This window comes from Notolabrus celidotus, chromosome 7 (assembly GCF_009762535.1).
Source record: "Notolabrus celidotus isolate fNotCel1 chromosome 7, fNotCel1.pri, whole genome shotgun sequence".
Classification (NCBI taxonomy): domain Eukaryota; kingdom Metazoa; phylum Chordata; class Actinopteri; order Labriformes; family Labridae; genus Notolabrus; species Notolabrus celidotus.
The window spans coordinates 15,653,953-15,681,559 of NC_048278.1; the positions used below are offsets into that span (position 1 = coordinate 15,653,953).

Sequence of the window (27,607 nt, forward strand, 5' to 3'; positions counted from 1 at the left end):
AGTGGAAGAAAAATAGTAGAGTATTCTTTAGTTTTTATCAGAGTTCCTGGGTCCAAACAAAACATTGAAACAGAAAGCATCAGGGGAGAATCAGACATCATTTTCCTCTGTAGGCCTCTACATCAGGGGTTTCCCAAAGTGGGGTTAGCCAGACACTAATTGGGGGTCACAAGATCTTTTTTATACGAGTAATCTAAAATGTTGGATATTTTTCATTAGTTTTCTGCCTTTCTTTAGATGACTCCTAAGGTTAGGGTTACAGTTATGGTTAGTTTACAGAAGCATCAGTAGCAGCGGTTAATTCATAACAGCTCCGGAAACACATGTATGTAGGTGGCTACTTTACATTTAATCACTTCGAGGGACAGTGGGGGTCACGAGTCTTTGGCAACTATATTTTGGGCGTCGTGGGCTGAAAAGTTTAGGAACCCCTGCTCTACACCACTAATGGCTAAATCAAGTCCAGTTGGCATTTTAAATAATTCAGAGATGGCTAATGTGAACAAATGTATGCTTTTAACTTATTAAACATATCACTTAAAACATGGGGGTGGGTGGGGGTTAATAAATAGTCAACAAAACATCATGAAAACCACCTGTTTTGTTTAATTTCATATTTAACACACAAAAATAATCTACAAAAGACCAAATTAAGCAACCAGTTAACCACGAAATGTCATTTGTTATCCTTCCCCACCCCCAAAGAAAGCACAATTTATAAGATGTCACCCACTGCTCCGGTTACATGACTTCACGAAGACATCCTGAAAGAACCACACGTTGATACTCATGGGTTTAACATTTGGGGGGGAACTGTCAGAATAATGTCACATTCACTTGCTGACTGGCTACACCCCATCTAATATTAGTGAGCTACACAATCAATCTTTGGCGCCATTCTCGGTGCAGCCGGTCAACAACACACTCTCACAGAGGAGGACGACGGGGAGGACAGCGAGAGACTCAGGAAGAACAGTTGTCAAGGAGGTATTCAATTTAGGGAAGGTGTCTCTACAGGTGTGTTCAGACAGATAGCAATCTTATTTTAATTAATTTAAACATTTCATTTCTATCTTAAATTTTACCGTTTGAATGTGGTTCATAAACGCTTTACAGCCAGTCTTAGTTTTACACTAGTTGTCAACGGACTTGCCGTTTCTATGGTTCTATGGTTACTGCGCGTGCGCTTGTGCTCAATCCGTTGCAAGAACTGACTCGAACTAATTCTAGAACTCTAGAAACTCGGGTTCCTTCATTAATTCCATAGACTGTATATATAATGGACAGCGTCGCAGAGTTTTTGACCTATACTGCAGCCAGCAACTAGAGGGAGCAGTTTTTGTGGCAGCCTCACTTCGAGCCGAGCGACATGACGTCCATTTTATATCCAGTCTATGATTAATTCCTCTTCTCAATTTTGTATTGCACTGCAAAATTGGACCGAAACTTGCCGTTGGTCTCATTTTGCATTTTCAGTCTAATAAAGCGAACTTCGCACATGTATTAAACGTGTTTTTCACTATTTAAAAAAAAAAGCTATAGCTGCTTTAAGCTACATCCAATTTATTACTGATAGCGTTCATTTTTATTTACATGCAAATGCCAGAACTGGTGAAGCTGTAACCTTTCTCAACAAAGTTGGAGATATTATCTGTGACAGAAATTAAATTATACGGAAATCTAAAATCTGCTGCTTGCAATATTTAAAATGATATGATGTGAAAGTTTAAGCTGAGATTACTGTCGCACAAACTCAAAATTGAAAGATGTCCCTGTTCAACACTACTATATGCAATATATTTTCAGCAGCAAATCAAAATTGTCTTGTTTTCTTGGAGTTAAACTGTGATGAACTTGATACAGAAATTGCAGTCCAATGGAAAATTAAACTACAGCTCATTGTTGATCAAACAAACAGACTAAAAGTTATTTTCGTGTGCTTTTTATGTTGCACTACCTGCATTCAACGAACTTCAGATTTCTTATATCCAACTGTGGTCCGAAACAATTTCCTGTTTACTGTTTAACACACTGTTTCTAAAATGTTCTTTGCAATCTGTCTAAACACACACCAGAAAACAATGAGTCTCGACTGTCATAATAACATCTACAAACATTCACAACTCCAGAAATGCACTGACAAGTTGAGTAGAGGTTGAAGCCAAGCGACGACTTGCACTTTTGCATTGAGCGTTTTACAGTCCTGCATAGATCTTTTTCATACTTTTTCAATATAAACTAAGGCGTTGTGTTATATTAAGTTGTTTTGAGTCATTAAGCAGAGAAAGAAAATAAAAAATCTTAGCTCAAGAAATAAAATAAAACAATTCAAGTAGGCTACAATCCTGACGTTTCTCCCCTCTCTCACAGGCAGCTCCCCTCTCCAGAAGGGGAGCCCAAAACTTTTTCAATTCAAGTCTTTTTCCAGAAAAGGTCCAGTGTGATTAAAACAGCACCAAAAACACACTGAGCAAGAGAGGGGCGCCAAACTTACACTCTTTCATTATTGTGAAAAGGGGGAAATCCTAACTCATTCATTCAGAATAACCTGGAAAGAAATTAACAGTATAATGTTTTTTATATACATACACACATTTGAATCAACCTCACAGCTCACACGCGCACACGCACACACACACACACACACACACACACACACACACACACACACACACACACATTGAAACATGTCTTTGTCCCTGTGTAAATTACAAATAATTTATCAATATTAATTTAAGCTACTTCTTAACAGTCATTTGTGGGAACAGAGGTGACCAACAATAACATTTCTACAGACACATAGAATCCCACAACGGAGACAAAAAAAAATCTTTCTGTTTTTCTTTTTTCTTTTTGTACTGCAAGAGCAAAAGTCTTGTTTTTCCACATAAGCTTAAATACAACTCATATAACGTAGCATACAACTACTCTCATCTGTACCGTCACCACCTCACACTCATTCCACAGTGATCAAGGTCAGTCATATGTAAACATGTTGACAAAAATAAAAATAAGCAGAACAAGTCAAGTTCTCTCGTCATTCATCCCGTCTTGTTCATACCCGGTTCATTAGAAAATACACTTAAATTAATTCATTGCCACTTGATGCGAGGATAAACTGATTCTCCTTAAGGTCCATTTGAAAAAGAGGCTGTGGAGCCCCGCCCCCTCATACCAAATGACTGTCAATCAATCACATTGAAGATTCCTGTTGGTAGATGTGTTCACGGGGCTGTGACGTCCTGGGCTGTTATTGGTCAGTGGGATTTCCTCTTCATGTCTCCACTCTGGCTTTGGTTGGCATCTGAGTGCAGAGGACAGAAATGTTCAACGTTTTAACATTTTTCAAAATGAATTTAATATTGTGTTTGGTAAGTCTAAGTTTAACTAAAAGTTGTATAAATATTTTGTATTATTTTTCTGTATAGATGTAGCTGATTATTTTCTCTATCAAATATTTGTCGTTAGAAATTAATCAATTGTGAAAAAGTTGCCAACTAAGTATTTTGAGTTCATAATTATTAACCAGTTATTTTTACTTTGCATTAATTGTCAGTTTCCCTGACAGCTTTTTCAATAGTTCTTAAAAAATGTGCCTGTGTTAGGGATGCACCGAAATGAAAATTCTTGGCCGAAACCCAAAACCCAAAACCGAAACACCGAAATAAATGATTGTGCCAATTATTAGTAGGGAGACCGGGGACAGTTGTAACATTTCACTCCTTGGATTTGAGATTAAGCCATGCATTTTCTGTTTGTGTTGCAAAAGCATTTTCTAGGCTCTTTATCCTCAAATGTGACTTTGAAAAAACATCTTTTGTAAGTCCTTAAAGAATTAAGCTTAGAAGATGTATGCCACTGTCATGTTTTTTTAAGTCAAAGGGAATATAACAACTGTTTAATACTTTAATGAAAGTAGGTTGTGAAGACAGAAAGGGTAAATATTATTTATTTGTAATTGCACAGGCCTCCCCTGCCTATGTGAGAGCCTCACATGGGCAACCCCAGTCAAAAAGCTCTGGACACGCCCCTGCCCCTAGGCCACTCTGTTCTCCTTCTCCTGCGCTGTGCGCTTCTCCACCTCCGAGTGGGTTCTACATTCTACATTCTACATCACAACATTCTGCATCGGTCGTGTTGTTTCGGTGAAAAAAAGTGTTTCAGCCGAAAACTGAAAATGCACTTTTCGGCCATTTTCGGGCAAAGAATTTTGGTGGCCAAATTTTTGGTGCATCCCTAGTCTGTTTTATTTGATTTATAGAAAATAAAGCTGTGATGGTTAAAGTGTGACACGATATACATTGATATTTTGCACAAATTGCAAATCATTGCAACAAAGATGCAGTTCAAAGCTAGGGTGAGCAACTTAAAGGCATCCTTCTACTGGTGCATCTCAATAACCTTTAAACTTGTGAAAAATATATTTTTTTCTGCTATCAAACTCAAAAATGTTAATTTTTCTTACATGCTGTTTTTTTTCCTCATGTTAAGGATTATCTATAGAGTTCAGAACAGATCATTGGGCTGGCTGATGAAGCACAGTAATATCATGGTAAGCAAAATATTTGGTTGTAGTTTTGGCGCTGTGGGCAGGAGCAAAGTCGTGCTGGAAAAGGAAATCTGCATCTTTATAAAGATTGTCCGCAGAAAGCACAGAGCGCTTTAAAATCTCCTGGTAGGCGCCAAATTAAAATTGGACTTGATAAAACATAGTGGACCAAAACCAGCAGATGACATGACACCCCAAAATTATCACAAACTAGAAACTTCACACTGGACTTTAAACACCTCAGATTCTGTGCTTCTTCACTCTTCCTCTAAGACTTTAGGACCTTGGTTTAATGAAATGCAATATTTACTTGCATCTGAAAAGAGGACTTTGAATTATGAGGCAACAGTCCACTTATTTTTTCTCCTTAGCCCAAGTAAGACCTTTCTGACTCTGCCTCTGGTTCAGGAGTGGATTGATATTACGTGGTGGCTCTCGATGTACTGACACCAGCCTCAGTTCACTCCTTAAGAAGCTCTCCAAAGCTCTTGAATTGACTTTTCTTTACAATCCTCTCAAGGCTGCTGTCATGACTTGTTGCTTGAGCACCTTTTTCTACACCACTTCTCTGTTCCAGTCAACTTTCTATTGAAGTGCTTCAACACAGCACTCTGAAAACAGGCAGCCTTTACAGCAATAACCTTCTGTGGAGGGCATAGACTGTATAAAATATGGACGTAGTATCCATGACGTCACCCATCTGTTCCTGGGCGCTGTTTTGAGGCCAATCAACGGCAGCAGCCATATTGGAAATGCAGAACTCAACCAGGCAGAGTGTGACGTAGTGTGAGCCTCCTTGCCAACAGCTATGTGTTCCCGACAGGGAGTCACGTCAGCCATGTCCTTATTTGGGCAAAAACTCGGAATCTTAATATCTTCTGAACCGTCACGTTAGAAAAAAACTCACCCCCGTACAGTGTGTGCCATTGGAGAGATTAGCTTCGTAGGGCCAAGCCGTTTTTTGAACCAGGCTGTAAACATGTTTATTAATGCTGCAAAGATCGTCTTTTTCCCATTCATGTCAATGTGGTTTCTGGCGTTTCTTCAGCCAGCCTCAAGCAGATTCTCGATGTATTGCAGTTTATAACACTTCTGCATGGACTTCATCGTTTGAGACTGGAGGTTGCCGCTTGGTGGAGGGTGAATCAATGATCGTCTTCTAGACAATGGTCAAGTCAGCAGTCTCCCTGACGATTGTGTTTGTGTATTAAACTAGACTAAGAGATTCATGGTATTTGTTCTGTTTGAATAGTTATTTGCTCAAACACAACATTTTGTACATTTTTGGAGCTGTAGACCATAATTCTAATTTTTTTGTTTACATGCAGTAAGTCAAATATATCCAACATTGTCATTTTTTTTAAAGAACTGTTGTAAAATATTGAACTTTTTCACTATATTCTTATTTTTTGGAGATGCACCGATACATCGTCCAATACTGAGAGAGATGATTTAGGTTGCAATTAATGACAAACACAACATATTCATTATTTTTGTTGTTGTTGTTTAGACAGACAGCATTCTATTATAAGAGAGGCCCTTTTTTTTATCATTATCTGTGTCTATTTAATGAAATCGAATGGTGAGTGTAGATTCAGAGGGTCATCACATGCAGAGACAACTGACTGATGTGGAAATTTCTAAACAAGACAAGCTGCTGTAGACTTTACGTCTCCTGGTTAAAAGGTTCTTAGACCTAAGTGCCATGAATAATCCAGGGGAGAGTAGTTTGTGAGCCCTCGGTTAAGTTGTACAATAAACCAAATTAATCTACAGATAAACAGAAGACAGCCAAGTCACCCACTGTAGCTTTAAATGTTAACATGTCTGCTTTAAAGTCAAAGAACCATCAGTGCATCCGAGTCCTCACTGTGAATTCTTCAAACTGCTAAAAATCTCTGATGAACTAATGTAGCTTTACAGCATGCATCTACTGTTACAAAGCAGAGGCATGCCAAACACACTGAAGCAAGCAGAAAATTGTGAGACAGCAACACGGCAGCACGGCAGAGGACGACAGGTTCACGTGATGGACAGATGGAGGACGCAGTGGAGGAGGTTTACCTGAAAAAGCAAGCTGCAAGTGAGGAGGTAGGGCAGCCTGCGACCCTGACTGGAGACTCTTATACAGATCTGAGGAGAGATGGAGGGGAGGGTGAATGGGAAGAAAGCAACAATGACAACAGCAATAAAGGGGAATATGGAAAAGATGAGACAGAGTTAAAATTGTAAACCAGCAGTGACAGAGAGGAGAGGATCAAAGAGGAAGCAGAGATGTAGAAGAGGTGGAGAGAGACAATGGTCTATAATAAAATGAGACAGGGGTACAGGGTGTCGCAGTGAGATGAGACACACAGCTGACACAGTGGACTTGGTGCTGGTATACTTCAGTATGAGTGCACTTCAGGTGGTTAATCAAGGCTGGATTTAAATATAAAGAGTATGAATATGTAAATGCTTCCAAGTCATCACTTTGATTAGTTCCTCTCTTTTTATTCCAGCTCATCTGTCCTTTCTTTCAACTATCCAGCTTCATTAACATCATCCTTAAGGAGTAAACTACACTGTTTAAAAGAATGCATGTTTAATGCTACTAAACAGGGTAGGTGTATATCAAGCCCTTCTCAATATAGTGCGATCAAAAACCAGGTATAATGATAGACCAAAGATGGAACAATTTCAGTTACGCTCAACCATCAAGTTTTTCATAAAGAACTGAAATCTCAACTTTAACACTTTCTTTTTCCTCTTATTAGTGATGTTTTATGCTTAAAGAAGTGTGCACACTTACCCATTAGGTCGCTCTGTGCTAGGGAGTATCCTGAGTTGGAGCTGGGGGCTGAGCCCATACCAGCAGCCCCTGGCGCTCCTGGAGGGCTGAAATTGAGCAACGGGGGGAACTGGAAGGGCAGCGAGACGGGCACCAGGCCTCCCAACATGCCAAAGCCCAGCGGCAGAGTGGAGGGGCTGCCCAGGAGGGAAGTGCCTGCTGTTGATACCTGCAGAAATAAGAAGCAATGAAAAGAGATTCAGATTTTGTTTTCTATTTGCGAAGAGTTGTAAGTTTCAACTGTTAAAAGGTTTTTCTTGACCAAAAGACGCTCACCTGTGAGAGGTGTGACGTTGTAGAGGACGTGGCCAAAGTTCCTGAAGTTGCCCAACCGTTTCCTGCCTTTGAGTTCACATTTGCCCCACCCACCATTCTCTGCCTCTGCCCGTGATTGGCTGAAGCAGAAGGTGAAGGAGACAAAGTAGTTTTGTTCGGGAGACTGCAGACCGTGGAGACTCCTCCCTTGTTGTTGTTGATGCTACTGTTGCTTGTGGTCAGCAAAACTTTCTGGCCTCCAGCGAAGCTTGCCACACTGAAAGGGGGCCGGAAAGTTTTGGAGGTTTTGGGTGTGTACTGTTGTTGTTGCTGTTGAGTAGCAACCATCTGAAGGGAGAGCGGGTGTGAGGGCGAGGATGAAGGGGAGGGGGAAGAGGAAGGCGGTGGGGTGGGCGCAGGAGGCCGAGGTGTGAGCTTAATAATGGGGGAGGAGTTGCTGCTGTGGGAGGACTTAGTGAGAGTGGCCTGCATGGGCGTGATGAAGTTGGGCTGGTGATGATGAGGTGTGTGCGATTTTCCTTGAGAGGAGTGTGAAGTGTGGAGGATGGGGGATGGTGAGGACGACACAGGGGAGGGGGAACAGAAGGACTGAAGGTTAGTGGTGGTGTTGGAGCGAGAGACTGAAGAGGGGGAGGAAGAAGGTGTGAGGCTTCCACTCGCGCTGCCATTTAGACTGATGACGCTGGCTTTGGCACTGCTCTTTATGAGTCCTTGAGGTGCTCCCATAGTTCCCAGAATGCCCAGCGGACTGACAAAGCCCTTCTGATGAGGGGGCAGCAGAGGGGAAGCTGTGGGTGGAGGCCTCTGCTTAGGAGGTGATGGGGAAGGGAGTGGATGCAACTTGCCACTTCCAGCCATCACTAAGCTCGGCCTGTGGTTGGGAGAAGCCATAGTAACAAGTCTCTGGGTCTGTGTTTGGCTAATAGTGGCTGACCCTTTAATTGGGCCATAGGGACCATTTGCAGTCCTGGAAGCCAGTGACAGGCCTGCTGCCGATACACGAGCCAGGGAGGAGACAGCAGGAGTCGAGGAAGAGGAGGTAGAAGAGGAGGTTTTAAGCGTTGTTGTGGAATAGTTTCCAGCAGACACAGCTGCCAGCTTGGCCGTCTCCACCTTCAACAGGGAATGTTGTTGTGTTGTGGATGAGACTGCGGCAGAAGGGTAGTGGGGGGTAACGGGGGGAGGAGAGGAGGTGGGAATCTGCAGGGGCGGAGGGGACAAGGGGCTGTCTATTGGGCCCAAGCCCTTGGTTGCATTGCTGAGGAGGGCCAGAGCGTGGGAGATGGAGTCCAGAGATGGGGCGGTCAGATCCTCATCCAGGGAGTCCGACAGACATATGGGCTCGGGGGGAGAGGAGGAGGAGCCAAGTTGGCGGTTGGAGGTCAGAACAGAAGTGGAGGTGAGCAGAGATGGGTTGGAGGTCATGGTGACAGGTGGTTTGTGGATCCAAAGAGCCTCCTAAAGAAAAAATGGCACATGTCTGAGTGAACAACAGGCAGAGAGAACCATACATTTTTGACACCACCTTCATGCAGCAGCCTCTTTCCTGTGTCAACCCATTTAGATGGGAAGCTCAAACGTTGTTATATTGTACTGCCAAGTTCCAGGCAGTAAAATGTATAAATGTAGGGAATCTAAAAAAAATATTATCATGTCTGCACTACAAGAAAAATTCAAAGGGCAAACCATTATGTTAAAACAACATACATCAAAACCCATTAAATACCATGAGATAGAAGCTGATGTTTGCTTCCTGGTTAGAACTATTTGAATGATACAAAAGTAAAGGGGTAACTTTTTACTCATTTTAGCATTAGCTCACTGTATAGTTATTTTGTCGTATTTATGTTAGCCAATCTAACACCTCAATTTAATGTTAAAAAATTCCAGTTCCAGTTCGTTGAATATTTCTGTATACAATAAAGTGCATGACATGAGCTGTAACTTACCTTGGCTTTGGCCTTGGGCCCAGGAACCACTCTCCTCTTGACTCTGTATGGAAACACACCAGTTAGATTGAACCTTTTCTTGTAACATTTTGCATCCACATCTAGCCTCAAACAAATTCCTGAGTAGTTCATGTTATTTAAGGTGTGAGATAAGAGTAAATACTCACAGGTTTCCAGTGAGGTGACAGTGAACAGAAAGACTTTCCTTCATCAGAATCCTGAGTAGATAAAAAACACAGCAAAAAAAAATAAACACACAGTGATGATGTCAGTGGAGAAACGTGGTTGCATTCATTTCTGGTTAAATATCTCAAGTAATGGTTTGGTTAATTTATTAGCTCAACTTATCAGTGATGTATGAGCGATCAATATCATAGAGGCAAAGATATTTCTTTCATGTCAAGAAGGAAAAATAATGTGATACTGAAGTAAACAAGCAAACAAGATCATCTCTATGACTAAAGTTGACCAAAAAAGATATGGAAAGGAAAGTTAAAGTTTGTTTTTTTGAAGTGATATTAGTTAACTGATGCACGTATGTCCATCTTAATAGCACAGTGTGAATAAGTCCTAAAAATGGACATGATTCAATAATATCTCCTTAACAGAAAGTTACCTGGCAATGATACTCAAGTTAAATCTTAATGTAAAGGCAAGTGCAAATCTTGTGTCTGGCAGAGAGTCAGTCACAACCTGGCACATTAATATTGTTGTGTTGCACATTTACCACCACTGATTAGTTCACCAGAACTCATGGGGTGGAGTGATTTGAGAAAAAAGGGAGGCTACAGATAGTTAATATGAGGTGAAGTCTATGGCAGAAAAACCTAAGAAGCCTTAAAAAATGATTGGAATTCAGGATAAAAAAAGAAAAAGAATGGCAAGAGGTAGATTGATAACCAAGTGTGGGCACAAGGAGAAGAGGCAGAAGGTCTGCACTAAAAGTTCAAATAGATGTTATGTAAGTTTCAACTTATCAATTGATTGTTTGATGATAAACGCAAACATAATGCAACTGTCAAAACAATTAGAATTACAACTCAGACTGTGGGTAATGTTAAAGGCACAGCGAGACGTTTTTAATTGATTTTGAAACAGTCCCACTCTTACACTGATGCCTCTACATGACCGATATAGCAGAATGAGATTATCATCACAAGAATAGTTATTTCTGTATAGTGAATTTTAGAGTCTGTGCTTAGGTCGGATTTACCGCAAAAAAAGCAGAGTCAATATTCAGCACTCACCCTGAAGTGTCTATTTTTAGAACTATGCTGGTGAAGTTTGGCAGTCGGTGGAAAGTAAGAAAGCAGGAGGAAGTTTGTTTCTTGAGACAATTCCCTTTTTAAATAATGTTTTGAACTCATGGCTGAAACCGAAGAAGGGTTAGCAAAGAAAATGTACGTTTTCTGTTGAAGTATTGTCTCTATAAGAAGGGCTTGGTGAAAGAACAGAGTACTTATAGGTTGAATTTAATGTTTAAACTGGCATGTGGACGCTTCACTGCTCTCACAGAATGAAAAAGTTAAACTGTGAGCATAATCCTGTTATTCGGACATTAGCTAATATTGGTTATAAATCAGAGTTTACAAACTTTTACAAATGTTAAAGTTGATAATTATACATAGCTACAAATGTTACAAAAGTTGTCTTGAACAAAGAATAGAAGAAATAAAAAGAAGATTTGCATGTCCATTTATTTGCTTCCACAACAAGTATACCCATTGGGAAGAGCCACATCTTTATGACAGTGGGTGATGGTGCTCATGGGAAATGCAGTCTTCATCCAAGAAAAACATTATCAATTTTGTCCACAAGTCCCTCACATCACCTTTAAGTCCACCATTCATGAATCTATGTCATTAACCTGCAGAAACGTGTGTAATAGCTTATAAACATAAACATGTTATGTAAGAGCATGAACACACGGATGAAAACACAAAAACACACACCTGGCCTGCATCCAGCCTTTGGGCCACAGTGGTTTGACCTCATTCTCCAAGAAAGCCTTGAGGTAGTCCTCCACAGACAGAGAGCACTGGCTTTCCATCTCATAGCAGCTCAGCTTCACTCGCACCAAACTGCACAGCAGGTTCCTGCACACACACAAATGATCATTCAGCACAAACCGCTTTAGTATTTAAGTCTGAATTAGGCTGCAGGTGTTGAACTCATGATCACTGAATAGACTGTTATTTTTCAGGGAGTTGAAGGTAATAATGACTTGGAAAAAAAGCTTTCCTTTAAAACATGAAAGCTGTTGAATGAATGATAACTGAAAGCAACTGCAAGACAGTCTCAAGGTTTTTCTCATTTCATTCAGAACTAATTCTTTACTCAGGATTTCCACATCCATGCAGGCATTAAATTCAGTTCTCCTCAGTAAAGTACAATGTCTGTTTACAGGTTTTATGAGACTACTGTGGATGTTAAAAAAAAAGTGTAGAAAGCCTTTTCTTGCTCCAGAGGAAGCTGAACAAAGTCTGTTTTATGGCTGGGTTGGAAATGGCGAAGAGTTAAGAGAGAAATGTTTGGATCATTTTACCTGCTCATCACCTCTGCTTGAGGACAGATACTAAAGGCCAATTTAGCTCAAATACCATTATACCACACCAGAATCTCAATTTGTGATATGTTTTAAGAAGACAGACGGGTTTGTGTGGAAAAGACAATATTCTTTTCCACACTGCAATGATTTTGTTCTTTTCGAAAAAAGAGCCATCGTGAACCCAATCATTTTGAAAATGGTACAATCAAAAATGTCCTTAAACTTTTGATTCACAAGGGATTTTTTTGAATAATGAAGTGTGGGAGAAATCACAGGTTTTTGCCCAGATTGTTTATCCCTATAGTTCCTTCCACATGGGAGAAGTATCGACTTGATTGCCATTTTTAATATTCCTAGGCGTAATTTTTCTCTGTGCCATCGAGCTCATGTCAGCTTTGTCAACCCAATGTGAAACCAACAGTGGAAAGCAACAAGAAACATAAAAACAAAGGGGTCATATTGTGAGAGGACTGAGTCAGACCTGCAAACTCTAAATTGTAGGGATGTCACGGTATTGTAAATATCGCGGTATTTCAGTATCAAAATTCTCACAATAATACCGTGGCATGTGACGGTATCAAACAGGAACTCGGAGTACTCCCGCTAGTGTAGTTTTTTCTGGCGCCATTGAGTGGGCCAGTCTGAGAAGCAAACATCATCTCCCCTGATCCCCTGCGCAGTGCAGGAAGAGATGGCGGAAAGCACAGAGGGGGAGCAGAGCGGAAAACTTAAACTAGTGGAACCTCCTGCGAAGTTTAAATCAGAAGTATGGACGCATTTTGGTTTTGCAGTAAACAAAAACGATGGAGAAGAAAATATGACGGACATGCAAAAAAAACCTGTTTGCAGACACTGCCAGACTGCGATCATCTACAAGTCGAAGAATATAAGTAATATGAGAAGCCACTTGATGAATCATCCCCCTGCAGCCGCTTTCAGTGGTGGACAATGACGGATTAAAAGGTTGGTGAACGCGCTTGAGCCAAGTTACAAAATTCCAGTCAGTTTAAAGACACTCAACTGAAAGTTTTTTTTATTTGCTTTTTACTTGAAACACTGGATGTGTCTTTACTGTTCTTTGCACTTGAAAATACCTGTTGGTAGTAATAAATGTCATTAGAACATTTGAGCATTATGTTTGTGTTCAATTACAGTGAGTGTGTTTATCCTTATCATTCCTGGCACTTCATTTTACACACTGACATTTTTCAAAGTCATCTTATTTTTTTGACAATACCGCAATAATACTGTACCGTGGCCTTAATACTGTGACGATATCGTACTGTGAGATTTTGATATCGTTGCGTCCCTTCTAAATTGTTACCTGAGCTTGTCATCCCAGATAAACTTCTTGCGAGGGCCCATTACCCTTTTCCCAGGCTTCTCCTCATCTTCCTCCTCTGAGCCGTTCTTATCGCCCTCTTCTGACTGTTGCCTGAAGGACACAGACACACACACTTAGACACACAGAGACTTGTATAGCACCATAGACTATATATGAAAATGGACGCCATAAAGGCAACACATTTGGAGCTCCTCCCTGCTGATTGGCTGCGGTATAGGTCATAAACCTAGCCCTCTCCATTTTAACAGGTGGGACATGGGTCAAACTGTCAAATTGAAATACACGTTGAATCCCTTTATTTCAAAAAATGTGTCTGCTTTTGAAATCAGTTCTTACCATGCTGAGTTATGTTCAAGTGCTACATTGGTTTATTAGTAAAATGTTAAAAAATATGATCAATTGACATCTCTGTGGTCAAATCCGGCTCCTGCAGGGTTCTTTAGCAGAGTAGAGGAGGAACGTTGTAGCAAACACTATCACAATGAGAGAGGCATGGCGTCCATACTGTCAATGTCTAGAACACAAACATGCACACATTTACAACAAACAGCTTGACTCATACTTATTTTATACCCTCAACAATGTTAGTGTGCATACATGTAGAAGTGTCATGTAGACACCTGGTTATAAATATACATAAAAATATACATTTAAAAAATGTACTACCACCTTTAAGAAATAAATATGACCTCAAGTGTGTTTTTTTGTCTGGTAAAGTTTGTGAACTTCATAAAGAGTCATAAAAATCTAACCTGATGAACAGCAGAGGGGGCCTACAAGGATTATCCTCTACTTCTGTCCTTATATTCCTCTGAAACAAAGGATTCACTTACTTTGCAACCTTTGCCATGCAGTCCATGTTGTATCTGGCTATCTGCTCAGGCATCACACTGCACACCGCCAGCTTCAGCTTCAACAGAGGCGCCCGTAGTCGATCATCCTAAGGGAGAAAGAGAAAGAGAGATTGTGAGAGAGAAGGAGGGGTTTGTGAATTGAGACACTGGTAGTTGGAGATGGAGGGATAACAACAGGAAGGAAAGGTCAGAAAACAAAAAGTTGTAGGTCACGGGGAAGAAAAAGAAATAGATGGCAGATATGAGAGAGAAAAAAAGACAAGAAAGGGAATGTAAAAGAAAAAGTGTGAGAATGGGAAAGTATGAAAATATGTTTGTGTATTTTGTCAAGGATACTTCTTAAATAGTCCATGACAAAAGACATTTGAGCGGCACCGTTCAGCGGCACCGTTCAGCCCACACATGAACATCTGAAGCAGTGAAAACGGCTGGGGTTCAAAAGCTTCATGAAAGGTAAAAATAATGTGGAGGAACTGTGGGATCAGTTTTGAGGTTAGACATCAGAGGCGGAACGATGCAGCTCAAATGCTTAGAAATACAAGAACACATATCCAGCACAGGAGACAGAAAGTTTAAAGGGACCATTGGAAACAGATTTTGTTAATTCTGGGAGATATTTGTGAAGCAGTGTGTTGTGGTGAAGAAAAAGCATGTGTGTGGTCATTTCAACCACAGGGGATAATAAAAACTTCAAGTATGATGCAACAAAAAATAGCTGAAGATAAACAGGAAGGGAGTATTGATACAAATAAACAAGAAATCTAAATTCTTGTTTGATCTCACAGTCGGCTGTTGGCTTAGACATAAGTATTCTGAGAGATTATTAAATGCTTAGTGCTAAAACATAAAGACTTACAGTTAAAGCTCTTTGGTATTGTTCGCAAAAAATTCACTCAGTCATTATACACTTCTGCATTTTTTGCCAAGCAACGATGAGTGTTTCTAAACTCCATTATTTATGTTCTTTGTTTGACTATTTAAATATATTTAATCAATTTTTTGAGTTTTCTTCCATGTAGTTAAGTTCAGCTTAGTATCAATTACACTGAGTAGTATTTTATTTCACCTTATTTCTCCTAATTAACTGTTCATTCTCAGCTACTTTACTGAATGTGGTTCTGAATGACATCTGAACTCTGTACAAACAGCGATGATTTCATTTACATTGATCAGTAAAGGTTGCACCTTAATCAATGCAGGTAGAGTTCTGATGTGAGCACATCTGTTCATGTGTTGTTGTTGTCATAGACTGTATAAAAAATGGACCTAGTATCCGTGATGTCACTAGGGTTGCAAAATTCCAGGAACTTTCAAAGTTGGAAACTTTCCATGGGAATTAACAGGAATTTATGGGAATAAACAGGAATAAACCAGTAATTTACTAAATTGAAGGTTGCTCTTAATGGGGAACTTAAATATTGTTGAGGAAGATATATTTTAGCATAATCCTGAGTAAAACAACCAGATTTCATGCAAAAATTTGCTTGTTGAATGGGACTTTTTTGGAGGGAGAGGGTCTCTTTTCATTTAACATTTTGAATGGAACTTTGTTGGGATTGCATTTTTGTTCATTTTTGAAGGGGTTGGGTCGGGGGGATGAGTAATATTTAACTCAACATTCATGTTTTTGTTCTTCAATGAAAGAATTGATTGTTCAATAAAATATTTAACACTTGATAAAGTTCTACTAACAAAGAAATCTGTTTTAATTGTATTATTTTGGATGGATGTCTGCTTATAGCAAAACAAATATTTATGCTTGGATATGATACCTTTCCATTAAATTACCCTCAATTCACAGTTAATTCACATAAATTCCCCCAAATCCCCATGGAAAGTTTCCAATTTGGAATATTTCCAAAATTCCCAAGCTCAACTTCCCATGGAAATTTTACTGGAAAATTTCCACCCCTTTGCAACCCTAGATGTTACTCATCTGTTTCTGAAGCTCTGTTTTGAAGCCAATCATCGACCGCTGCCATATTGGAAACGCTGAACACAACCTAACTTCGTCCGAGCTAGTGTGAGTTAAAGAGGTGGGCCTTTATCCTTTTCGCTAACAGCTACAGGGTGCCCACCTGACAATCAAGTCAGGCCCTTATTTGTGCAAAACTCGTAAGTTGAATATGTTCAAAAATACAGAGTTCTAAAAAAAATTCACCCCCAGCCCATAAAGGGTGGCCCGATAGAGAAATTAGCTACTCAGACCCAAACCTTTTTTTGAACCAGGCTTTAAACATGTTTATTATTGCTGCAAAGATCATCTTCTTTGCAGACACTTGATCAACTGCAGTTTTCAGAACTTACACATGAGCTTCATATTTTAAGACCGGAGGTTGCCGCTGTTGTGTGTATCTCAGTAGAGTGTGTGTAGAAGTTCCTCATAGGTACAGGGGGAATAGAGATTTTTAAAAAAACATACACCTAATCAATGGTGGATGGTTTTAGATCTCTTGGATGGCTTAAAATACTAAATATTTATGCCAATTACATTTACAGTGTGTTTTCACCAGATTTACAAAGCAGCTGTGGAGGGTGATGTGTGGCATCCTTGTGTTGTAAATATGCATACATTTTAAAACCTTTTTTTTTGTGGTTAAATCATCCAAAAAGTTTAACTTTTCCAACATTGTGCCCCTTTTGTACAACCATCATATCTTCGTCATAGTAGCAATTGGCACGTTTGTGTTACGATGTGGTTAAGCATATTGCTCTCTCTAACTCACTCACCTGGATGTTGAGACTGAGCTTCTTCATGCGTTTGAGGAGAGCTTCTTTGTTGCACGGCACAAATGCCTCCATGTGCGAGTAGATGTCTGAGCGCACTACAGGAGGCTGCTCTTGAACCTGCAGTTCAATGCTGAGAAGAGAAAGAGAGGAGGGAGGAAAAGTTATCATTTGAAAATAAAAGGTGCTTTGCACAGAATTAGAGGAGTGTGAATGCAAAGTGGGAGAATGCAACGAGAGAAATGGAAATGAGGAGCAACGAGTGACGGAGAGAGGACTAAACAGCATGAGACAGCAGTAGAGGCAGCAAGGGAAATCTGCTGAAAATGAGTGAGAAATGCTGAAAGAGGAGGAGAGAGGGAGCTGGGATTTGGCAGATGGTGATTTAAAGGCTGTCCTACTCACTCCAGGAGAATGTTATTCATGTCCAAAGTGAAAAATTTCTTCCTGCCCTCCTGATCAAACTGCCGTGAGGCCTGTGGGAGAAAAGGTTGAGTCAGCATCCCAGAGCTGTTCCATACAGCACAAATACATATACATATATCTGTGGTATCCTGCCATAGAGGGCTTTGTACTGACGGAAAAAAAAATCCTCATTCTGCTTAACTGGCTGATTTCTAACCTTCACCTGATTGTCATTTTAACAATTATCTCCAAAGACAGATTTTAAAATGATGCCTGAGTTGGTTTGTTTGTCAGTTTGGTTTGGTGTGAGAGCTTTCAGTCAGCCTCTAGTGCAGACTTAAAAGTAAATCTTCGGGACGGACACTGCAGGATTTGAGACAACAAAGGTTAAACTTCTGTACAATGCATCTGTTGGTCACTGGCATTGTCAACGATCGGCCTGATCTCTATGAAAATATCATCAATGTCAAGTCATGAGGTAACAATGGTGATACAATGCAACAGCAAGTGAATGCACAGCATCAAGTTTTCCTGATCAATTTAGAGCTGTAAATAAATTGCATCAGCAGGTGTTGTGCTTGTGTCTTGCTTCACATTTTAAGTTACAAACATCAACCACACACGGCGTTGGTAACCATCCTTTTTTCACTCTAAGCTGCCTCCTGACCATTATTTATGACGTACAAGGTCTAGGTGCAATCTGCCCAAGAGTAAAATTTAATTGCAAGCTTGTTTGACATCCAACTTATAGTTGAATATCAACAATCAATGAGAGGCAGAAAGGGACTGAATGATCTAGAGATGTCTGTTTTTAAAGGAGCTATTTGATGGGAGATTTGGTGGACCTAAATTGTTGTGCCTTTAAAATTGTCACTGATCTTTCTCAGAGACACACGCTGATAAACTCTGATGTGTTTTCATCAAAGATGAAAAAAAGTGTTGACAAACTTGAACTTCTACTGTCCAATAAAAAACATGTTCTCTGAATCAGGGGTGAAGTGTACCAGCTTGCCCGCATTTAAAAGATGCAATAACGAAAAAGATTGGATTAATGTTATTTGCCAATGAGCCAGTGCCTGAAAAATATCAACTGATATTGATGTTTCATTGAGACACTGTTGCATCTCTGGCTGGATCTGCTGCGTTTCACTGGATCTAATGTTTGGTTGTTGGCAAACACAGTCTAAATTACGAGATAACCTGTTGCTTTTCTTAAAGCCAGTTTTAACAAGACACAAATCCAAAATGTAAGGCAACAATGAAACACTTCTTTTCCCTAAAGAGCCAAGCTGCAGTTCAAACAACCAAAAAGAAATCCCCTTTTTTTTTAAAGCAAATACTAACTTATGCTAAATCTATCAACCTTCCCTTATGTGTTATCTTTGGAAGTAATATTCTGAAAACAACATTTCTTTGCCTGTTTCTCTCCCTCCTCTTCATTCTTCTCTTCTTCAACTCTATATCCTTCACTTGCGTCATCCTTTTCAATATTCTTTTTTAAAATCTTATCAATACCTGAAACAAATCTTCCTGGTTCAGATTGACTGAGTTTCAAGAGCAACAAGAAACAAAATAAGACCTTCTGCAGAGGCTGTGATGCAAACCCTGCTTTTGTAGTTACATAAAAACCCTCAGGATTCAGCCTGGAGCTGTGTTTCTACTTCAGGAGAGACTTTTCCAGTTGGACCGAACAATAACAATAAACATTTTGTGCCACTTCCCGAGCTGACTGGCGTTTGTGTTTATCTTCAGTAAAGAGGCTTCACAGGTAATTGCAGCCGCCCACAGACAGGCCTGCGTTGACTCACCGCCCGCAGGTCCTCGATGCGTTTAGTAAGAGGAGCGGGCAGTCCATCAGGCAGCGGGGGCGGGGAAAACAGACCGCCGGAAGGCCCCAGACCTCGCCCTGTGCCTGTGCCTCCTCCTCCACCTCCTCCTCCTGCTGCTGCTGCTCCTTTATGAGCCGGTACACCGACTCCCAGAATGCCATTCTCCCTCGCGGCTACCATGGCGTGCTGCTGTTCGGTGTCCAACAAGCCGAAGTCCAGGTCACCTAGGAGATCCTGCAGCTCCTTCTCATTGGCTGAGCCAAGCAGGGACATCACAGCGGGATCTGAGGTGAGGTCTGCCAGTGAGAGGTCGCTGCCGGCTGTGCTGCCCTGCAGGTGGGCGGAGTCAGGAGCTAGCAGGTGGTTGGTTGAGTTGGTGGAGTGTGGTTTGTTAGCTGCACCTCCCACCAGGGCGAGGTGAGCCATGTTCGGGTTTCTTTTCCTCATATCCTCCTTCTCTCGGGTGAAGCGGCGGAGCATGGCTGCCAGGTACAGCGAGTCCTTCATCAGCTTCTTCCTCTTCTTCTTCTCCGGCCGATGGAGGGCTGTCATTCTGTGGGTGGAACACACAGCAAGATCATGTTTTCCAAAAAAAAATAGAATTCAGTCACATGCACAGTAGTTATCTGGCTTTCAGACATATCCATGTTTTTACTTTTTTTATGCAACTGTCAAATGGCCAAGCATTCTTCTCCTTTCTCCTTACATCTAAAATTATTCTGTATTCTGATTTTTTTTTTTGCCTAACCAATCATTCCTCGATGACATGTCCTCTCCAAAGTTATTTTCAGTTGAGACAGGCTGTTGCTGTGGTTTCTTTCCTTACTTAGACATAGTGTTTCAAAAAAGAAAATCGACCAAATATTTCACTAAAGAGTACTTGCTCTGTAGGAAGAGGATATCTGTATTTTAATCCTGCCCACTAAGCACCAATCAGTACTCTGTTCCTCCAGCTTGTGGAAATGGCTATAAACAGACACAACTGCAGGCTTATTTGAATAGCTTGTCAAGTCTAAAATAAACACACAAGTAAGGTGCAAAAAAAGTTGGAAGGTTTAGTTAAAAGAGCACTAATAGAAAAAAATAAACCCAAATCTACCAACAAGATATTTTTTAATGTTCTAACTGAGGCACCGACAAAGACGACTCAGAAATGTGAGAGGGCGTGAATCTGTGGGGATTTTAAGGGATTAACCTGCATTCTACTCGGAAATTACTAACACACAAATACACAAACAGACCTTCATATGTATCATAAAAGGCAGCCTAGCTGCAGCTATTTTCAGAAGTTGTGCTCAGAACAGCGACAAAAGTGTGCGGCCCATCTGGGTGTGGATAATGCACCGTTTCCTAGAAGGTGGCTGATGTGTCAGAGCAACTCAGGGCAAGTCACAGTCAGCATCCCTGCCTCATGATAGATGTATGAGAGGACACACACACAAAAGTATAGTAGCATAATGTCACACAGGGTGGGGGATTATTAGCACAGGTAAGTGCGTCATCACATATTTATAGTGTCCTTCAAATCCACTGTCGTCCAATAGGTAACATTTTTTTAAATAGCACAGACAAAAAAACACAACAATGTCTGTGTGTGTTTGACATTTTTAATGTGTCATTATTTAATAGTATAGCTGAGTCTCCCTGAATTATTGAATTAAATGGGATATATTTAAGGTCTATTTACAGGACACCAGGAAAGTGATGGCCTCCTGAAGAGAGCTAGGGTAAGAGTTTCATCTACCCACAGGCAGATCAGTCAGCATGGCAGGAAATACAAACCATACAACAGATTCTCACCCTTGTTTAGGTCCAATGGTCCTCTTCAAGGCTTTCTCTTCCACATTGTTTACCTCCTTCCTCTTCCTTTTCTTAATCACCTGCTCCTTGGTGTCACTCGGCTTCTGAAACAAGAACACGAACACAAATAGGTGGCTGACGGCAGGGCACAGTGGCAAAGATCAATTTCAGTTTGAGGAACACACGTGGTGCACTGTGTGTGTGTGTGTGTGTGTGTATGTGTGTGTGTGTGTGTGTGTGTGTGCATATACCTGTATGTTTTTCTGAGATTAGTCTTGATGTGGTGACAGATGATGTTTGCCTCACATTATAACTCTTAAACGATTGGAAATCAAGCTTCTGATAAGAGGACATCGGATGCCCCATGAGGACTGCTGATATCATGCTGCATGGCAATTACCATTTAACGATATAAAACCACACCTTCCACTAGGTAACCCCAATTTATGTAACTTTAGTGGAGCACAGTTTGGCAGGGAAGCTAAGACTTCTCAATGCTGAGAAATAAAAACACATTATTTGGCTCCTTTGTAACACAACTACTGACACGATATCCTTTTCTTTTCCCGCCATCTGTCCGCAGCGCTCCACTGTTGTTCTGCCTTACTGAACTTGGCAAAGAATGATCAGGGATTTTTTGTTATTTTGGATCTTGGTGCATGAAAAAAAAAGACAAAACAAACTCTACAGTCATGCTTCCAGCTCTCTGTGGGCTTTTTGAAGTAAATGCTAACGTTAACATGCTCTTGATGACAATGCTAACATGCTAAAGTTTGACAGATATTGTATGTCATATTTATGGCCTCAGTTTTGCTAGTTAGCGTAATGATATTGGGAAATAAGAATATGAGGAACACCAAGGGACTGCAGTCACAAAGATGTATCTATAGGTGCATTTCGACCAAGAGTTCCAGGGTCTTTAGCCCCCAGAACTACTTCCCCCATTGTTGTCTGCGTTTCGACCGCAAGCAGAAGATTGTGCAAATCTGGCCAGTGACGTATGGAGAAAAAAATATATATATTAAATAATTTTTTGGAAATCTTATTAAAAACTAAACTAGTATGCATTCCCAGAAACTCCCTCTGTGTTTCAACAACTGTGTAAACTCCACAAACACCGTTACGTTCAACCGAAAGTCCCAGGACCTGTGAAAAGTACTACCCCCCTAGCAGGGGCTTTTCAGGGGGGAGATTATCTACCCCTGAACTAAATTTAGACCCTGATTCCTTCGGTCGAATCGACGTAGTTCAGGGGTAAAGTCCCTAGTTCCGGGGTAGAGTTCCTGCGGTTGAAAAACACCTAAAGAGGAACATCAGTGTCCGCACAAAACTTTGTACTAGTCCATCCAATGGCCTTTATATGTATGTATGTATGTGTGTGTATGTGTGTGTGTGTGTGTGTGTGTGTGTGTGTGTGTGTGTGTGTGTGTGTGTGTGTGTGTGTGTGTGTGTGTGTATGTGTGTGTATGTGTGTGTGTAAGAGCGAGGGGGGATTATTCGAATAATCGGCGAATAGATGCCAATGATTATCGAATAGTCTTTTGCCTTGAAAGGCCCATCCCTAGTATGAACTGGACCAAGAAATGATGCTGTTCGTATTGCAGACATATCTGGACAAGCTAATTTTGATCTGAACACAGGGTCACTTAAGAGAACAATGCAGCACACTGAGAAGGAGAATTAGCTGGAAGCTGTTTATCGCTAACTGATCGATACACCAGAACGCCCGTCTCACCACTATGGGGAGCCGAGCATTCAGACGCTCTGCTCCCCGTCTCTGGAACTCATTGCCACCTCAACTCAGAAACACAGATTCTTTCCCCCATTTCAAATCACAACTCAAAACATATCTGTTCAAAACCGCCTATTCCGTCTGACTCCAATTGCACTGTCATTTTTGTTTCTATTCTTTTTCTTACCACTTTGTTAGTTTATAGTTTTCATTTTGACTTTGATTTTGTTTCCTCTAATGTAAATTTGTGTGTGTGTATATATATATATATATATATATATATTTGTGCGGTGTCCTTGAGTGCCGAGAAAGGTGCCTTTAAATAAAATGTATTATTATTATTATTATTATTATCTTTTCAAGACCCTCAGATGTTAGTCTTAAACATTGTATGACAATATTTTCCTCATGTTCAATAATGTACCTGCTGAGGCAGTCTCACCTTGTCCTCCTCTCCCTCAGAGTCAGAGGCCGCTCTGAACTGCAGTGTGCCGGTGTTGATGTAAAATCCCCCCAGCTTTGTGGTCAGAGACGCAGGCACCAGCTCATCATACTGAGAGAAATAACAACAGAAGACAGTTTGTGGTAAAAGATCACAGGAATCTAGAAAACAACAAATCCTCTAACGCAACAAAAGCAGCTGTTGTCTGTGGATTTTAGAAGATATTGAGTAACTAATAATGTATTTTGTAAACATTTCAAAAGGCTGCCAGCGCTCTTCTCTTGCCCAGTGGGAATGGAGGACTTGTTGTGTGCCAAAATAAATAAATCACTAAAAAAAATCACAATCCCCCCAGGGCACATATGAAATATTTTTCCATTACTGAGCATATCAAAACAGAGAAAAAAAGGTCAAACGGGCGCTGCAAATATGTGAGTGAAGAGAGGACAGCCATCAAAGCAATAGAACAATTATCATATAATGGCAGAAAATATATACAGAGAGCATTTTTCAAGCTATTAAAATCAGACAGAGGGAAAGATCCTCTGAATATGCAGCCTCAAACACCGTCAACAACAACAATCACATATTCCTGTGTGGACACAAGGGGCAGGTATACATTCATGAGTCATGAGGATGATTTTAGAACGCAGTCTCAGGTCGGTTATAAGAGGGGACATGCATCTATCTTTAGATGTGCAGCTGAATGCACTGTATCAAAACTTCAAGCCAGGGAATAAACATTTAACCACAGAGGAATAATGTCTTTCTCAACACGACAAATAAGATAACAGCACTTCAGGAGGGTGAGGAGGGCAGAAAGAAAGACATCTAACTAAATAAAAGTGACATCCTATGGGGGGAAAGAAACGGATACAAAGAAGAACACACCTCATTATTGATAAAGTGAGGGGTACTTACAGCTTCTGAGTTGTCTATAAAAGGGTCTGTCTCGTCATAGCCAAATCCAATATCAATTAAGTCCTGCATTCTGTCCTTCCTCTTCTTCTTCCCTGTGTTACCCTAAGAAATAAAAAAATAAACACTACCAGGTTTAAAACTTTGGTTTTGATTCCCATGAAAACCCCTTCATTCTTCTTCCTAACCTTCGCCTTTAAATGGCTCCTTTCACAAAATGTCCTCAACTTCCTCCATGTGGCTGTTGTTCTAATACTGGCTTCTTACAATTATGTTGTTATTGGCTTGTACGTTGGCTGACATTCAGAGAAAGTGGAGTGGAAATGCTACAGATAAGTTTGAGGTCATACAAACAGTTTTGCCATAACATTCTGCGTCCATCAGAGGAGCTGACTATTTTATTTCTTAAACTACAAACAGTACCAACACACACTGCATGTTGGTCATAGATCTTTAAAAGATAACAAACAAAAGTAGAGAAAGAATTTCTGTGTATTCCTTCCTTCAAAATTGCATCACCATCATCGTGTTATAAATGTCTGTTCAAAAATGATTCAGTGCAATGAACATAACACTGACAAATCTAAACCTGTCAAGCTATTTAGACATTTAAGACTGAGTTCAGAATGTCACTCCATGTGTGTTTCACCTGTTTTCTTACTCCAAAGTCTTTTTTGGGCGCACCTTATTTATAAAGTTTTTGATGTAATTATTTGTTAATACATTTGAGGGTTTTTGCATAGATGCAAGCTATAAAGCTCTCTGATTTGGTGTATTAAAGGTATATTTCACAACTTTAATAAGTAACCGAAACAAACAAACAAAAGTCACTTTAACTAGTATAAGCCTAAATAAGCTTTTCAAAATAGGGGAATCAATGTATTTTTTGGTCAAGGAGTAAAATTAAGGATTTGCATTACAGAAAGTTTCAAAGATATACTGTACATAAGGTAAATCTTACATTTTTTTCATCATTATATAGCCTCCAGAGAGCACATAAAAGTTTTTCCTTAACTGGAAAATGTCCTTCACATTTTTATCATTGCATAAAACTTTTTCAGATTTTCTTTTTTCAAATACTTTTATCAGTGTCAGCCCCAAAACTCAAGTGCCAAACATGTTTTGATTGAACATGATTAGATAACAATCACTTAAATTGCAGGTATCTAAAATAAAAAGAAAGTAAAAGAAGGTTAATAAATATATCTTACATATTTATTTTCAAACTTTTTCGCCAAGGCCTCAACTTTGAGCCTCTCTTTCTCATCATCGTTGAAGGGATCGTTTGGATTGTGAGTTGAAGTCAGAGCTGGAGGTTTATTCTTTGCCTGGAAAGTAAAAAATAAAATGTTTTAGTAAAAAATATCAACACAAATGAGCTGACATCAGAGCTAATAACACATGAAATCAACCAAATTTAGAGTAATCTTTTTAAACTTATTGAAAAAGTCCACCAGTAATACATCCCAAACTTAAAATTATAACCCAAATGACAGCAGTATATGAATATATTTTACTTCAGCTCTAATGTTATCCCCGTGTTTGCAAACTTTTATTTCACGTATTTGTATTCATATAATAAAAACAATGAACCAGAAGCTGGATTATACTAAGAATGAAAATAAGGCTGCCTGTCTTTGATCTCTCAGCTCTGACATTTGCCTTGCTCCCATGCTACATCCTGGTACTTTATCAGCAATGCTCTCTCATCTATCTATCACCCGCAGCCACAGGGCCAAACTGCATGTGGCATTTCCCCACTGCTGTAATGGCTGTGTGACTGGGCTGTTGCTGGGCAAGCCTGAGTGAAAATGACACAGGTAGCAGCATAAGATAAGCTTTATCTATACATGTCCAAAAAGAGGAGGTCCCTCGTTAAAATGTGTTGGTGCGCAGCTGAAGTTGGAAAGCTCAGAGTGGACTGGCACGCTGCGTGGCCAAAAAAAGACTGCTGCTGCCTTTTGTGTGCGTACTAGTGGTCACTTTCAGCCTCGCTAGTCCACGGAAGGACAAGGTGCACTCCCCCACCCCATTACTGAGCAATGACAAGTCCACACGAACACTTTCCAAAGCGATAAAATCAACTCCAGCCCCAGTCTCAGTCGGCCCTGTAATGTTGGTTAAACTGGGGAAACCTACCTGGAGGTGTTGAATGAGTTCACCGTAATTAAACTCAACGGAGGAGCGGTCGTCAGGCTCCGAGAGGGACAGGTTGAGCCGCACCGTCGCCTTCTTCTCGCTTCCAGCCTTGTCCCTGTCGACGGGTTTGCCTGGGCGATCATCGGTGGCAGCACCTCCTCCTGCCTCGGTCGCTGCCTCGACCTCCCCGGCTCTCCCGAAGTTAAAGTCGGCCTCCTCCTCCAGCCGGCGTTTCCTGGACTCCGCGGCTGCTCCAGCTGCGAAGGCCGAGAGGGTGACAAATTGCACTTTTCTCGGTTCGGCCATTTGGATGAGCTGCCTTGCCTGTCTGAACCTCGCTTCGGACAGACAGCGACAGCGAGGAGAAGAGCTACTTCGCGAAACTACTCCAAATTGGAGGATTGAAGAGGGTTTCGCGGAGCTCCGACGGCTGCTCGGTGCCTAGACGACCGTTAGGGCCTCCTCCGCACCATACGAAGTGAACTCCAGGGGCACGGTGGTCGGGGAAAAGTTGGTTTTTCGGCATCTACTTGCATCCTCAATTTGCTATGGGACCGAGACATTCATAGGAGCCATCTTGAGTTTCAGGAGTAAATAAAATATCAGACGAGAGGGGTCGCTGCGCATGCGTGTACGCAAGAAACGGAAGCATCGTGACACGAGGGGGGGTCGCCAGGTCCAATCAGCACGTGCCCCGATCCTAAACCCGCCTCTGTAACAACAGGCGATAATAACAACACTATCAGCACTGTAATGACCTTTATAAAGTATGTGAGTGAAGGACAGGATTTGGATACACACACCTCTTATTAAATGTATTCGGGTTTCACCTTCAAGGTTTAGCTTTGTGTTTAGAATCGACGGCTCTCATTTGATGCCTTCCTCCCTGTCTGTTTAGGAAATTGCTGAATTGCGCATTTTTCAACAATGGCACCAGCTCACACTACAACATCAAATCCTAAACGGAAAAGACAGCAAGTCAGAGGATCACCCATCTAGTTTCAGGAAATGATCACCACCTGTTGATTTGAAAAATAACGTTAAAAAACTCACATTGAATACTATGTGAATAAATTACTGATTGGGGCTGTTCAGCGTTCCCACGCGTCCTGGAAAACCTGGAACAGTTGACTAGTTTTCCAGTACTGGAAAACACCTGAAAAATGGAATAAAAAGTAAAATGTCCTGGAAAATCACAGATTGTCCTGGAAAATTATTCCAACATGACTGCGTGCGACCTGACAAGGTTATAAAAACACATCCT

General features: G+C 40.7%; 1 protein-coding gene across 5 annotated transcripts; it reads right to left on the reverse strand.

Annotated features, from left to right (window-relative positions):
• Positions 1-583: 583 nt before the first annotated feature.
• On the reverse strand, positions 584-27,301 carry LOC117815859 (ubinuclein-2-like). 5 transcript variants are annotated; one of them, XM_034687829.1, is made up of 18 exons: positions 27,147-27,301; positions 26,344-27,055; positions 25,416-25,532; positions 24,208-24,309; positions 23,287-23,397; positions 21,113-21,213; positions 19,292-19,865; positions 17,484-17,554; positions 17,082-17,211; positions 14,331-14,437; positions 13,477-13,587; positions 11,557-11,700; positions 9,772-9,822; positions 9,605-9,647; positions 7,656-9,113; positions 7,341-7,548; positions 6,614-6,682; positions 584-3,304 (listed from the first exon to the last, which is right to left on the reverse strand). In XM_034687829.1, the coding sequence occupies exons 2-18, from the start codon at positions 26,647-26,649 to the stop codon at positions 3,258-3,260; spliced, it is 3,750 nt and encodes a 1,249-aa protein (XP_034543720.1). In that variant the 5' UTR covers positions 26,650-27,055; positions 27,147-27,301; the 3' UTR covers positions 584-3,257. The 5 variants fall into 5 exon arrangements, with proteins under 5 accessions (XP_034543720.1, XP_034543718.1, XP_034543719.1 ...); XM_034687827.1 differs by lacking the exon at positions 27,147-27,301 and having other exon boundaries at positions 21,113-21,216; positions 23,269-23,397; positions 26,344-27,029; XM_034687828.1 differs by lacking the exon at positions 27,147-27,301 and having other exon boundaries at positions 21,113-21,216; positions 26,344-27,028.
• Positions 27,302-27,607: the final 306 nt, after the last annotated feature.